Source organism: Rhinolophus ferrumequinum, chromosome 3 (genome assembly GCF_004115265.2).
Source record: "Rhinolophus ferrumequinum isolate MPI-CBG mRhiFer1 chromosome 3, mRhiFer1_v1.p, whole genome shotgun sequence".
Lineage (NCBI taxonomy): Eukaryota > Metazoa > Chordata > Mammalia > Chiroptera > Rhinolophidae > Rhinolophus > Rhinolophus ferrumequinum.
Window position 1 is genome coordinate 12631978 of NC_046286.1, and position 16188 is coordinate 12648165.

A 16188-nucleotide genomic window follows, 5' to 3' on the forward strand; every position below is an offset into this window, starting at 1 on the left:
AGAGACCGGGAACGGCTGCCCCCCCCCCCCCCCCGCAATCCCCCATGATCGGCCTCCCTCTAAGCTGCTGAATGTTCCTGGCAGAAGCTTAAGGGCAGCAGAAAGTATCCGTTGGGGGCCTACAGACTTAAAGGGTCTCTACACCTTGCAGTGAAGAGTGGGAAGGGGATACTCTAGGGCTGGCCCTGCCCCACCACACATACAGACGTGAAGTTTAGATTGTAAACATACCTTTTAATTACTGGGGCTAAGAGGCCAGGGTGGTGCAGAGCAGAGTCTGCGAGCCGCAGAATTTCAGACAGTGGGGCCAAGGCAAGCGGTTGGGGCAGGGGAGGAAGCCACCTGCTCGGGAGGAGCAGCCGCAAAGTACCGGTCAAGCATGGCCTCCACCTCTCCCTCCTCGTAGTCCCACACCTGGAACCGTGAGCCATCTGCTGCTCCCCGGATCATGGCTGAAAGCACTGGGCAGGCGGAGGGAGGCGAGGATGCTTCCCACATCCCCTGCTCCGTTCCCTTCCCCAGCCCTTATTGGGGGTGGGCACTGTACTCAGAGACCCCCCACCCCCAAGGCAGGAGTTTGGGCTGGGTGCTCAGAAAGCTAGAGAGAGAGGGAGTGGCCATCCAGGGCTTGATGTGCTCACCTCGGCCAGACTGCGGGCGGAACAGGCACAGGATTGGCTTCTTGAGGGCAACAGCCCGGCCCAGCTCATAGCCTACACCCAAGGATGGCTGGGTCACTTCCGCCACGACCACTGGGAAGAAAGAGGAGACGGAGGCTCAGTATCTGGGCTTGTAAGGAAAAGATGGCAGGGTGGGTATGGTGAGGAAGAAGCTCTAGGGAGGCCTAGGTGGGCAGGCCAGGCATGTTTGGGGGACCTAACACCCTAGAGGAGTTCACAGGTAGGAGGGAGGGCCACTCACCATCTGCCTGCTGCAGCCAGACCATGTCCCGCTCATGGATGAGCCTGTCGCCTCCAGCAGCCTCTTCCCCTGTGGTTGAGGGAAAGCTAGTCCAGGCTTCGCCCCCATCCCGGTCCTCAGTACGTAGTCCCTCCCCGCTGTGTCACCCCCATATCCATACTGCTCGGGTGGGAAAGAGATGTAGGAGATAACGTCTGAGGGCCCAAGAGTCCACGAAAAGGAGTAAGGAAATGGAATAGTCACAAGAAAAACTCAATCCTGTGAAAGGAAGCAGTGTGATTAGGGCCAGATGAGTGATACAGCCGAGATTAAGGGAATGACTAACTCATGTGGGTCAGTGATTAGAGAAGGAGGAAGAGCATCCCAGGTGGGGAAATGTCAGGCAGGAGCAAGGACTGGCCCATGCGAGGAAACGATGGAGAAAGACTACACTAGAGCCTAACAGAGTGGCTCTGAGGCGTTGGTGGGTACTAGAATCACCTGAGAACTTGGTAAAACTACAAAGACCCAGGTGTCTGAGTCCAGCTGCTTCGTGAGCTCTCTCCAGGGGATTCTCATACCCACTAAAATTTGAGAACCACTGCTGGAGGGAACAGTGGTGAGTAGGAGGTGATGGGAAGGAAGGGAGGAGAAGCATACTGGGGTCAGAGGGCAAGGATCTACGCGTTCCAGCTTGATGAAATGTTATCCGTCAGGGCTGTAAGGCTCACAGCCACCTACAGGAGAGCAAAAATCACAGGAGAACTTGTCAAAAAGAGATTCTAAGGCTTCATTCTCTCCTTCTCTATGAGAAGCTGCATTTTAAACAAGCTCCCCACATTACACTTGAGCACACTGAAGTTCAAGAACCACCAGGCAGAAGTGGACATACTGTGAAACCAACGGCCCTTAAGCTTCAGGCTCCCTCACCTGCACAGGCCCTTTCCAGTGCCCTAGCAATTTTGTGATTTTGTCTTTTTAAAGAGGTTGCCCAGAATTGCATGAAGTCCCACAAATCCTGGATCTGCTCCTGGGTGGGGCAAGGAGAACCACTTAAAGTTTTCTGAGCAGAAGTATAAGAGTTCTAGGCACAATTTTCAAACTAGAAGAGTCACTGAGAGTCCAGACCAACTGATCAAAACCATGCTTTAGAAAGACCCAGCATTAACAATGAATTTTCTGAAAATAAAAAGTGCAATCCTATTTACAATAGCATCAAAAACAATAAAATACTTAAAAATAAATTTAACCAAAGAGATGAAAGATCTCTACACTGAAAACTACAAGAGACAGATGAAAGAAATAATCGAAGAAGGCACAAATAAATGGAAAGGTATCCCGTGTTCATGGACTGGAAGAATTAGTATTATTAAAATGTCCATACTACCCAAAGCCATCTACAGATTCCGTGTAATCCCTATCAAGATGCCAATGGCATTTCTTACGGAAGTAGTAAAAAGCAATCCTAAAATTTATGTGGAACCAGAAAATACTCCAAATAGCCCAAGTAATCCTGAGAAAGAAGAACAAATAGATTTCAAGCTATATTATAAAGCTACAATAAACCAGTAGGGTATTGGTGTAAGAACAGACACATAGACTCATGGAACAGAATCGAGAGCCTAGAAATAAACTTATGCATATACAGGCAACTAATATATGATGAGGGAGTCAAGAATATTTAGTGGAGAAAAGACTGTCTCTTCAAAAACTGGTGCTGGGAAAACTCACATGTAAAAGAAGGAAACTACATCCCTATTTTACACCACTCACAAAAATTAACTCAAAATGGATTAAAGGCTTAAATGTAAGACCAGCAACCATAAAACTCCTAAAAGAAAACATAGGAAAAAGCTATTTGACATGGGTCTTGGCAGTGTTTTTTTGTGGATATGACACCTGAGGCACAAGCAACAAAATAAAAAATAAACAAGTGGCACTACATCAAACTAAAAAGCTTCACAGCAAAAGAAATGATCAACAAAACAAAAAACCCACAGGATAGGAAAAAATATTTGCAAACTATGTATCTGATAAGGGGTTAATATCCAAAATATATTAAAAAAACTCATACAACTCAACAGCAAGAAAACAAACAATCCAATTAAAAATGGGTAAAGGAACTGAATAGACATGTACCAAAGATGTATGAATGGCCAACAGGTACATGAAAAGGTGCTCAACATCACTAATCATTAGGGAAAAGCAAATCAAAGTCACAACAAGATACTACCTCACACCTGTTAGAATGGCTATCATCAAAAAGACAAATGCTGGCGAGAGTGGAGAAAAGGGAACCCTTGTACACTGTTGGTAAGATTGTAAACTGGTACAGCCACTATGGAAAACAGTATGGGGGTTCCTCAAAACATTAAAAATAGAACAACCATATGATCCAGCAATCCTACTCTGGGGAATATAACCAAGGGAAACAAAACACACTATGTCAACGAGATATCTGTACTCCATGTTCATAGCAGCATTATTTACATTAGTCAAGATATGGAAGCAACCTAAGTGTTCAGGAGTGGATGAATGGATAAAGAAGTTGTGATACACACACACACACACACACACACACAGAGATGGAGAGAGAATGGAGTATTATTCAGCCATGAGAAAGAAGGAAATCCTGCCATTTGGGAAAACATGAAAGGGCTTTGAGGGCATTACGCTAAGTGATACAAGATAGAGAAAGACAAAGCAATAGTGTATGATCTCACTTATATGTGGAATCTAAAAAACCAAAAACCAGAAAAACCCAAACTATGAAAGATCAGATTTGTGGTTACTAGAGGTGGGGCTTGGGGTGGGGGTGTGGGGGAATCGGGTGAAGGTGGCCAAAAGGTACACACTTCCGGTTATAACATAAATAAGTAGCAGGGCTGTAAAGTGTATGGTGTCTGCAGTCAGCATGGCGCTGTGATTATTTGAAAGCTGGTAAGAGAAATCCTGGCTTGTCATCACAAAGAAAAAAAAATTTTTTCTTTTTTTGTATCTATATGAGGTGATAGCTGTTACCTTATTGTGGTAATCCTTTCACAATATATGTGAGTCAGGTCATCATGCTGTACCCCTTAAACTTATACAGTGCTACATGTCAATTATATCTCAATAAAAGGGGGGTGTGGGGGAAGGGAGGGCACGCGGGCGGGGAAGACCCAGCAGCCAGGAGCAGAACACATTAGCAACCTCTTGATCAGAGGGTGTGATCAAGCCATCTCAGCCAAAAGCAACAGGTGGTGGTGGAGAGAACTGGAGCTGTCCGGTCTATACTTTGATGGCAAACCAGAAAGCAGAAGGATAAGCTTTGTCTTAGGCTGGGAAGAAGTTGCCAGCGGGCGACGCGGGAACCCAAGCAGCCCCACCCACGCCTATGCTGCCCTCCCTGCAGACGCCCTGGAAGAGCTGAAGAAAGTTCTCCAAGAAGGACCCAAAGGCCGAGATAATAACTGAGGACGGAGACGGGGCTCACACCGCAGCTGTACGCACACACGTGCCGTCTGAGCCCGGGCCCCCATTCCTGGGCGGAGGGCAGTTTCCGTGGAGGGGAAGGAGCCCGAGCCCAGCGACCCCGGGGCCTCACCGCGCGCGCCCAGCTCGGCGGCCGCCACGTGCTCGGTGAGCACGGCTCCGAAGCGCCGCAGTCGCGACACGATCCGCTGGTACAGCTCCCGGTCCTCGCGCCCGCCGCGGATACTCCCGCAGAAGTACAGGGCCCGGCGGCCGGGCTGGCCCAGCAGCCTAGGCTCCCCGCACTCCCGCGCGGGGGCCACCGTCGCCTCCATCTCCGCCGCCAACGCCGCTCATCTTCCGGCGCCAGGGGGCGACAGCCCGCAGCCGCGTGACCGGGGGCGGGGCGGCGCAGAGCTCTGGTACCGGAATGTCCATATCTGTGGAATGGGAATGAGTTGGGAGGATGGGCGACGACACCCATGTGTGAGGAACCCACAGCCTCCTGGACTTCTTAACTTGAACGCATCCTGGAAGAGCTCGTGGTGCTCCCCACCTCACCCACTTCTCTCCCTGCTGCCCCTTCGTCCTCCCCATCTCAGCCAAAGGCATCCCCATCTATGCAGCTGCTCAGGCTCAAAACCTTGGAGTCATTCTTTTTTTTTTTTAAGATTTTTTTTTTGGGGGGGAAAGGGGAATAGAAGTTTATTGGGGAACAGTGTGTACTTCCAGGCCTTTTTTCCAAGTCAAATTGTCCTTTCAATCTTAGTTGTGGAGGGCGCAGCTCAGCTCCAGGTCCAATTGCCGTTGCTAGTTGCAGGGAGCACAGCCCACCCTCCCTTGCGGGACTGGAGGAGTTGAACTGGCAAGCTTGCGGTTGAGAGCCCACTGGCCCATGTGGGAATCAAACCGGCAGCCTTTGGAGTTAGGGGCTTGGAGCTCCAACCGCCTGAGCCACCAGGCCGGCCCCTTGGAGTCATTCTTGACTCTTCTCTTTCAAACCCTACATCCAATCCATCGGCAACTCCTGTTGGTTCTCTCTTCTAAAGATTTCTGGATTCTGACGCCCACTCATCACCTCCACTACAGCCATGCCTGACCAAACCTCCCTCAGCAGTCTCCGCACAGGCTCCCCACTTCACTGCTACACAGTCTGGCCTCCACTCAGCAGCCAGAGTGACGCTGTGAACACATTAGTTAGGTCATGACCCTCCTCTGCTCAAACTCTCTAATGCCACCCTTCTCACTGAGGGTAAAAACCGAACTCCCACAGTGGCCTGCCAGGCCCACATGATCTGGTGATTCTCTTACCTCTCTAACCCCAGCTCCATTACTCTCACCGACTTTTCTGCAGCTACCCTGGCTTCCTGGCTATTCCTCAAGCATGCCCGCCATGCTTTTGCCTCAGAGCCTTTGCATTTGTTGTTCCCTGGAACATTTTTTGTCCCAGATGGCTCCCTGGATCACTCCCTCACCTCCTTCAAGTCTTTGTTCACTTATCACCTTCCCTGACCACCCTCTTCAACAGGGCAACCTCCTCCCATTCCCCTTCCCTGCCTTGCCTTTTCTCAAGTACCATCCACTTTATTACTATTTTTTTTTGTGGGGGAAATATTGGGGAACAGTGTGTTTCTCCAGGGCCCATCAGCTCCAAGTTGTTGTCCTTCAATCTAATTGTGGAGGGAGCAGCTCAGCTCTAAGTCCAGTTGCCGTTTTCAGTCTTTAGTTGCAGGGGGCGCAGCCCACCATCCCATGGTGGGAATTGAACCGGTAACCTGTTGTTAAGAACGCTCTCTCTAACCAACTGACTCTTCTCTTTCAGTTAAAGACAGCTCGTTGTCTTTAATCTAGTTGTGGAGGGTGCAGCTCACTGGCCCACGTGGGAATCGAACCAGCAACCCTGTTGTTTAGAGCTCACGCTCTAACCAACTGAGCCATCCGGCTGCCCCTGCTTTATTATTTTTGTTGTATATCTTTCTATACCTACTAGTAGAATATAAGTACTAGTAGAATATAAGTCCCCAGGAAGGTGGGGATTTTTATCTGGTTGGTTCGCTGTTATATCCCCAGCTTCTAGAACTGTGCCTGGCACATAGGAAATGTTTATCAAATATTTGTTGATTCAAAGAGTGGATTAAATGAGAAGTTGCATTTGACAGCACCTTGTAATCTGCTCAGCCCTATGGCAGGCTGACAGAAGCAGGAGCTTCAGGGAGACAGGGAAACACACCATTGCTCACCGGTGATAACGCTCTCCCCCTCATTTTATTATGAAAATAACACACATATAGGACAAAACAATGTAAATGAAACAGAGGGTATGCAGTAGGAAGTGAGTCCTGAGACCCCAATCTCATTCCCCAGAGGAAAGCACCGTCCACGGTTTCTTCTGAATTGTTCCTGAATGACAACTATTAAAACACCAAAGTGTGAGGTTACAGAGCAGGCACAACAATAATTTTATTTTTAATGAAAAAACACAGAGAGAAGGCAAAGAGATTTTAGGATACTTCTGTCCACTGATGGGCCCAGCCGCAGATACAGGGATCACGGGGGCAAACGTGTTTGCACAGGTGTGCACTGGTGCTCTTCAGGCACGCTCACACACACACCCACACACTCACACTCACACACGCCTTTAGTAAGGAAGCCTATGTGCCAGACAACTTGATGGGCAACCTTCTTCACCTTCATTAGCCATGCTCACAAGTTCCCTCCAGTTCTCCCCACAGGTGAGGACCACTCATGCACAAATACACACAAAGCATCTTGTTTCCACCTCTGTGTCTTAAAGAAAATACACCAGCCTGCATCTCCTTAGAGCCCACACCTCTGAGGTGGCTGGCATCTCCTTTCCAGCTTGGGCTGAAGGAGACAGAATGGAAGGGATGTTTTGTCTGTTTTTCCGGATGGGAAATAAATCGCTGAGATTGGTTCTACGTCCACTGTTGATGAGTACGCACAGCCAGCACCGTGATGGGATGGGGGAACAGAGCAGCGGGCGGTCTAATGAGGCCACATGATGGGGCAAGATATCTCACCAGGTGGCAGGAGGCCAGAATCAAATCCTAATTCAGTTACTAATTAGCTCTGTGACCTTGGTCAGGCCCCATAAGCCCTCTAGGCTTCAGTGTCCTCATCCATAAAATCGGTGAGAAATATTATCCTGCCTTACTCACCTGGTTCATGAAAGCGCTTTACAAAACACTAAGTTCTATACAAATGTGAGTCATCGCTCAAGCCAACAAATTGTTTTCATTATGGAAAATGGCAAACATATCAACTAACAGAGAGAATATCAGAAGACTAGCTATTGTATGATTCCATTTAAGAGAAATGTCCAGAAAAGGCATAGAGAGACAGGAAGCAGACGACTAGCGGCTGAGGCGGGAGTGGGCATTACCTACATAGGGCCCAAGGAGACTTCCTGGGGGGCGACGGAAATGTTCTAAAACTGGACTGTAGTGATGATGATTGCATCACTCTCTACATTTACAAAATATTATTAAATTGCACACTTGTAATTAGTGGATTTTACTGATATGTAAGTTATACTTTATACAGCTGTTTTTTAAAAAGCAAAAAAATAAAGTGCAGAAAATAGTCAATAGTATAAGAAGCTTCAACAATTATCAATTTATGGTCAATTTTGGCCAATCGCTACCCATATCCAATTTCCTCACTGTACTATTTTGATGCAAATTCAAGATCATATTATTTCATTTGTAAATATTTTAATGTCTCTAAAAGATACTCTTTTTTTAAAAAAAAGTAAGTAAAATACTGTTATCACAGCTAAAACATTTTAACAAGATTTTTTTTGTCCTCAAATATTCCATCAGTGTTCAAATCTCCAGTTGTCTTAGAAATGTTATAAATGTTTACAGTTTATTTGTTTACAAGCAGGAGTCACATGAAGCCATATATTGTGATTGGTTGGCGTGTCTTTTAAGTCTATTTTAATCAACCTATTCCCCCTGCATGTTCTCTCCTTTCCCCTCATTTGTCCTGCAGTTTCCTCACTCTGTCTGGAGTTGGCTGATTATATGTCCTGTACTGTCATTTAAAGCGTTCCTCTGTCCTGTACATTGGAGTTAGACCTAGAGATTTGATCAGACTCAAATTCAGTTTTGGGCAAGACTACTTCACATGTGGTGTGTACGCCCATCATGGGGCACAGAAGTGTCAGAATGACTCTTTTTTTCTTGTTTTTGTTTTGTTTTGTTTTGTTTTGTTTATGGCAGCTTCATTCACAAGAGCCCCTCGCTGGCAACAATCCAAATGTCCTTCAATAGAAGGATAAACTAATTTTACTATGCTTATACAATAGAGTACCACTCAGCAATAAAAACAGAATGAACTATTCAACATGATTGGACTTCAAAGGGATGTCTCTGTTTTTTGATGTTAGCAACTACTGATGCTCAATGCCCAGATTCATTCATTCATTCATTCATTCATTGGATATACCAACAAAAATGTGTTTATAAAATAAAAACCCACTTGCACAAAACCACCTTAAAGTAAATGAATTATTATAAGACTAATACTCTTGTCACCACCACTTGTGTCAAAAAATAGATCTTCAGCCACCCAGAAGTTTCTATGTGCTCCATCCCAGAAGTTTCCATGTGCTCTATCCCAATCACAGCCTTCAAAAGTAACCATTTTCCTTACTGTTATAGAAAGGATAAAAAATGGACATAAATCAACTTCCTTATGTTTCTTTACGATTTTATCACCCAATTGTGCACCCTTGGACATATGGTTTAACCTTACTCATTTTTTATATGTCTTTTAAGTCTCTTTTAATTATAGCATTGGAGACACATTTCTTAAAGCATTTATTTTGTATGAGACACTCAGCGGGCACTAAAGTAGGTACCAAAAGGAGTAAAGGAGAGTCTGAGACTTTAGACTCTGTTTGGCTTTGGGAAGCGCCAGGCTTAGCTCAAGAATGGGAGAAGTCTAATCACTGCCACGCAGCAATGTGCAAAGGGCTGAGCTATTCAGAGAAGGCAGAAATCAAGTATGTGGAGGATTCCTTCTAACTCATCCTTACACTCCTGCTATTCAACACTCGGATCAAACATCTGTTTCCGGCCAAGAAGGAATAGCAGGGACCAGATTTACCTTCCTGGGTTTTTGTTTGTTTGTTCGTTCATTTCAAATGTGACTTTCCTTTCTCAGATATGTTGTAGAGGAAACAGGGTCGAGAATTTCTGCCTTCATATATACTATAGCCACCTTACTTGGGTACATTCTTAATCTGATTTCCTCCCCATTCTAGTTGCTAGGATGCTTTTCTTGCTGGTGACATTATCCATGCTGGAAATTTTGTGAAAGGGGGAAATATCTGGACTCCTAGCTCTCCTTTCTGTGTCAGGCATCTGTACAGACCAAAACAGGGAATTCAGTCTAAGTGCTCCATTTTAGAGTTTCTTGTGAATAATTGTTAATTTTAAAATTTATTTAAAAATGTATCAAGTTTGAGAAAAGTATGGAGAATATTATATCATATATCCATGTATCCAGTACCCAGGTTTACCAAATCTTAAAATTATATCTATTTCAGATCTTTATATATTACATATATTATAATATCTATTATAAATATCATATTACCTATTATATACACATATTATCTGTTATGTATATAATAGATATGTATGTATATACGTAATCTATGTATAATAGATATATGTGTATATAATATCTAAAATAGATACAACAGACACAGTATAATAGATAATATCACAGATCAAGCTTGTTATTTTTTATTTTTCAAATCTTCTATATCCTTACTATTATTTTGGTGACTGATTTATCAATTATTAAGATAATTTTGTTAAAACCTCCCTTTGACAGTGAATTTTTAATTTTTTCCTTACAAGTTTGCCTATATTTTTCTTTGTAGTCTGAAACTGTTATTAGGTGAGTACAAGCTTGGTGGTATACTTTTTATCCTTATTATGTGACTCACTTGTTTTCCTAATAAATTCTTTTGGACTTGTATAGTTTTGTACCTTTAATGTCAACCTTTCTGTATTCCAAGTGTGTCTCTAGTAAGCAGCATATACCTGCTGCTTTTAAAGCTGATGCACTATTAATCAATGAATTTCATCCATTTATATTTATTGTGATTAATTACACATTTGGCTTTTTCCTGTTATCCTCTTTTGTCTTATGTCTTTACCATGGTTTTCCCTTGCTCCTTTTTTTGTTTGTTTGTTTGTCGTGATTTTTCTTATGCAGATTTTTAAGAATTGAGATATAATTGGCATATACCATTATATTAGTTTTAGGTGTACAACATAATGATTCAATATATGTATATATTGCAGAATGATTCCCACAATAAGGCTAGTTAACATTCATCACCGTACATAGTTACACAATTTTTTTCTTGTGATGAGAACTTTTAAGATTCACTCTCTTAGCAACTTTCAAATACACAATACAGTATTATTAACTATAGTCACCATGCTGTACATTGCATCCCAGGACTTATTTATCTTATAACTGGAAGTTTGTACCTTTTGACCACATTGACCCATTTCACCCACCCCACTCTCTGCCTCTGGCAACCACCAATCTGTTTCCTGCATCTATGAGTTTGGTTTTATTTTTTTAGATCCCACCTATAAGTAATATGATACAGTATTTGTCTTTCTCTGCCTGATTTATTTCACGTAGTATAATGCCCTCAAGCTCCATCCATGTTCTCCCAACAGGCAGGATTTTCTTCTTTTATGGCTGAATAATATTTCATTGTGTATATATACCACATTTTCTTTATCCATTCGTCTACCAGCGAACACTTAGGTTGTTTCCATGTGTTGGCTATTGTAAATAATGCTGCATTGAACCATGGGGTACTCATATCTTTTCAAGACAGTGACTTCATTTTTTTTTTTTTTTGATAAATACTCAGCTGCAGAATTGCTGGGTTGTAAGGTAGCTCTATTTCAATTTTTTGAGGAACCTCCATACTGTTTTCCACAGTGGTGCACCAATTTACAATCCCACCAACCAGTGCACCAGGGTTCCCCTTTCTCCACATCTTCACCCACACTTGTTATTTCATGTGTTCTTGATGACAGCCATTTGACAGGTGTGAGGTGATATCTTATTGTGGTTTTACTTTGCATTTCCCTGATGATGAATGATGTGTGCACCTTTTAATGTAACTGTTTGCCATTTGTATGTCTTCTTTGGAAAAATATCTATTTAGATCCTCTGTCCATTTTAAAATCAGATTTTTTATCCTACTGTGTTGTTTGATCTCTTTATGTATTCAGATATTAATCCCTTATCATGTGTATGATTTGCAAATATTTTCTCCCATTCCATAGGTGGTTGTTCATTTTATTGATGGTTCCCTTTGCTGTATAACTTTCATGTTGTTTTTTGTTTTAATGGGGAATATTGGGGAACAGTGTGTTTTTCCAGAATGTCAAGTCGTTATTTTTCAACCTAGTTGTGGGGGGCACAGCTCAGCTCCAAGTCAAGTCATTGTTTTCAATCTAGTTGTGGAGGGCGCAGCTCACTGGCCCATGTGGGACTCCAACCAGCGACCTTGGTGTTACGAGCACCTCGCTCTAACCACTGAACAAACCGGCCACCCACCAGTGGCTCAGCTTCAAGTTCAAGCCATTGTTTCTCACTCGCCCATGTGGGAATCGAACTGGCAACCTTGTTGTTAAGAGCTTGCACTCTATCCAACTGAGCCATCTGGCTGCCCCACCTTCCATGTTTAACAACCAAAAAAACTGGGCAGAATATATGAAACAATAATGTTTGAACATTGGCAGTCAGGCACATGGGACAGTAATCCTGGAATGACTGAAAACAAGCCAGGTGCGCTCTGTGTTTGCCCCAGCATGTTGCCTGCTGGGTTTCCAGGCTGCGAGCAGGAGGAACCCAGGCTGAACCTTGGCTGTCTCCTTGAGTTGAGGAGGCAGAGTGGGGAGTCCAGGGCGGCCAAGACAGCTCATTTGTAGGCTAGAGCACAAAATAGGAGAGAGAGTTCTGGAATCTTCAGAGGGTTCCCCATGACAGGCAGCTGAGGACTGATCAGCACACATGTGTGAGAAAACTCTCTGAGATGGGAAAATACTTATCTGAAAGGAGCAGAGCAATCAATCCTCAGAGCTCACTAAAAGATGGAAATAGTGCCTGTTCCCTCCAGCTGACATGGAAAACCATTTGGCATGGTTTCACCTCACACCTGTCAGAATGGCTGTCATCAAAACACAAGAAATAACAAGTGTCAGTGATGATGTGGAGAAAAGGGAACGCTGGTGAACTGTTGGTGGGAATGTAAATTGGTGCAGCCACTGTAGAAAACAGTATGGAGGTTCCTCAAAAAATTGAAATAGAGCTACCTTCTGACCCAAAAATTCATGGGGCAACTGGATAAATTATACCAAAGGGATTTGCCTCAGTGGTGGGGAAAAATCAGCACTAGATTAGAGGGTGCTCAGGCCCTACCTAACAAAGACTTAAAAAGTAAGCCTTGAAAAGATCAAACTGTTTCTAAGTAAATACATTGCATTTCAGAACAGAGCTCAATAATATTTACTGAAATACAAAAATACCCAGGATCCAACCGGAAAAAAGTTACAATATTTGGCATCCATTAAAAAATTACGGTATGAAAAGGAACAGAATAATATGATTCATGCGGGGTCTCTGGTCCCGCTCCCCACATAAGAACGCAGGACATGGTGAGGCCAAAAAGGAGCACCCACGGAGCCATGGATAGGGGAGTCATACCGCTATAGTCTCGCTGGTGGCTGGTTGAGACACAAAAGCAAACATCCACCAGTGCCCCAAAAGGGATCTTCCTGCGCCCCCGTCTCGCTGGCGGCCTGGCGAGACACAGGAAGTAGGATCAACACAATCCGCAATTCACAATCCACTTGCTAGCTGCAATCTGCACTTGCTAGTGTAGCCACGGCAGTTATATCAGTGGCCAATGGCGAACTGGTTACAGCTGATGACCATCTGCTACCCTGAGCCAGCACCTTTCCACGTGAGGTCGAGAGCCTGGAAACTGCTCTCTGGGACTCTGTCCCCACAATGACCCATAGTGAGACGAAAAATTGAAACTGTTCCAGAAATTATTCAAATAAAAAGATTAACAGACAAGTACATTAAAAGAGTTATTATACCTCTTCAATATGTTTAAAAAGTTAGAAGAAAAACTGCCCATGGAAGATTTTTAAAAGACCCAGATTGAACTTTTAGAGAGAGAAACTACAATGAAAAATACATTGGGGGCTGCCAGATGGCTCAGTTGGTTAGAGCACGAGCTCTCAACAACAAGGTTGCTGGTTCGATACCCTCCACGGGATGGTGGGCTGCGCCCCCTGCAACTAATATTGGAAACAGCAACTGGACTTGAGCTGCACCTTCCACAACTAGATTGAAGGACAACAACTTGGAGCTGATTGGCCCTGGAGAAACACACTGTTCCCCAATATTCCCCAATACAATTTAAAAAAATTAGATGGGATATTACCAGATTAGATACTGCAAAAGAAAATAGTAACACATTTGAACACAGCAGTAGAAACTATCCAAAATGAAACACAGTGAGAAAAAAGACAGGGGAAAAAATGAACAAAAGCATCAGTGAGCTGTGGGAAAATTTCAAGCATCCTAATATACAGGTAATTGGATTCCCCGAAGGAAAACAGAGGGCAGAATAAAAGTTTGAGAAAATAATGGCTGACAATTTTTCAAACTTAATGAAACCTGTAAATCCACAGATATAAGAAGCTCAACAAACCCCAAGCACAAGAAAAAATGAATAACACTATAGCAAGTCACATCATAATCAAATAGCTTAAAACCAGTGATAAAGAGAAAATCTTAAAAGTAGCCAGAGGGGTAAAAGACACAATAGACACAGAGAAACAAAATAAGGATAATTGCAGATTTCTCATCTGAAACAATGCAAACTAGAAGACAGTAGAGCAACATTTTTTAAGTACTGAAAAAAAAATTGTCAACCTAGAATTCTAACCCAGTATTCAGAACAGACTGCGTCTTGTTTCTGCTCAAAATTCTTCAGTGATTTCCTGTCTAAAGGTCTGCTTGCTCTGGAGACTGACTCTGAGACAGAGACAGCCACCCAGTAGGCTTATGGGGAAGTGCTCTGAGGACCCCCACCTGTGGAGGAGTGAAGAAAGCAATGTTGGGCAGAGGGGAAGTTGAGCTTTGATGCAGTCTCAGTAGAAGCCTCAGCTGATCCTGTCAGGAGTTTTGAAAAGGGGATGACCCTTCAGAGCTATCCCTAGTTGGTGGGAGGGGACCGAGCCTTTGTACTCACAGGTTGATCTTCGGTCAGATAGGGGATGTGCCAGGAAGGGCACATGATCATGGGTGAGGCATCCCCCTAGACTCCCAGAGAGGGAGCCAGCTGGAAGCAATCAGTCTTCAGCACCCCAGGCAGCTGGGGGAGTGACTCCCTAGTTCTGAAGCGGCATCTGGGTGACTCAGTCCGCTGTCCACTACACTTTAAAAAACTAAATGGAGAAAATCTAATCTTCTCGTGGCACACAAGGCCCTTGTCATGCAGGGTGTCATGTGGGGTCTCTGGTCCCGCTTCCCACATAAGAACGCAGGACATGGTGAGGCTAAAAAGGAACACCCACGGAGCCATAGATAGGGGAGTCATACCACTGTAGTCTCGCTGGCGGCTGGGGTGGAGACACAGGAAGCAGGAGCCCCACGATCCGCAACCTGCACTCCGCCGCCTGCTAGCTCAGCCACGGCAGTTATATCGGTGGCTAACTGGTTACAGCTGATGGCCAGCTAGTCACAGCTGATGGCCATCCACTACCGGAGCCAGCACCTTTCCACGTGAGGCCAAGAGCCTGGAAACTGCTCTCTGGGGCTCTGTCCCCACAGCCCTTCATGGTTTTGCACATGTCCACCCCCTGCTCACCTCAGACTGTCCTCTCAGCCTGGAGCTCTCTCCCACCCATCCTGTGTCCTGGCCCCGCTTGTCTTTTGGGGCCTTCTAATCCTTTAAATTACAGTTGAACACACCTCTTCTGAGATGCCTCCTCGGACTACTGCAGACTCAATGGTTCTTCCTCCCAGCTTAGTGGTTAGGAGCATGGACTCTGGAGACAAGGGTGAATCCCAGCTCTACCACTTCCTACCTGGGTGACCTAAGGCAAATCACTGAAATGTCTGTGTCTTAGTTTCCTTATCTATAAAATGGGTGTAACATTAGTACTGCTACCTCATAGGGTTGTTATGAGGATTAAATGAGTTAACATGTCTAAAGTTAGAACAGTGTCGGGCACGAATAAATTGTTGCTGCTGTTATTGTTTTATTGAAAGTGTTCAGCATGCATTTATTGAAGGCATGAGGAGGGAAGGAAGGACCGGAGAGAGACAAAGTGCAAAGTATGTCCAGGGGATGTTGAGTAATCCAATCTGTCAGAGAGGTAGTAATAGCCACTGTGGGTCTATGTTGGGAAGAATTTTTAATGTCACAGTAAAGAGTGTGCATCTTATTTGGTAAGCAGTAAGAAACAATGACAGTTTGTCAACAGATGGGAGAAAGGGACAGAGAAAGAAGGACAGATTGAGCCGGGAGGTAAGGTATATATGTGGTGAGTTATAGGTGAGGGATGGTGTTCGAAGAAACGGGGAGATGGGGACATATAGCAGGATGGGTACAGGTGAGGGGAAATGTGTTTAGAGGAAAATAACATGAACATATGGAGGATGAAGTGGGGGGATCATTTGAGGCTGATGGGGACAGGTGAGGTTTATGGGTTCAGGTAAGGAGTGGTGGGGCCCCGCTTGGCT

General features: G+C 44.4%; 1 protein-coding gene across 1 annotated transcript; it reads right to left on the reverse strand.

Annotated features, from left to right (window-relative positions):
• Positions 1-108: 108 nt before the first annotated feature.
• On the reverse strand, positions 109-14822 carry DNPH1 (2'-deoxynucleoside 5'-phosphate N-hydrolase 1). Its single transcript, XM_033102661.1, has 5 exons — positions 14693-14822; positions 4487-4793; positions 922-990; positions 642-752; positions 109-461 (listed from the first exon to the last, which is right to left on the reverse strand). The coding sequence occupies exons 2-5, from the start codon at positions 4686-4688 to the stop codon at positions 295-297; spliced, it is 549 nt and encodes a 182-aa protein (XP_032958552.1). The 5' UTR covers positions 4689-4793; positions 14693-14822; the 3' UTR covers positions 109-294.
• Between the last annotated feature and the right edge of the window lie 1366 nt (positions 14823-16188).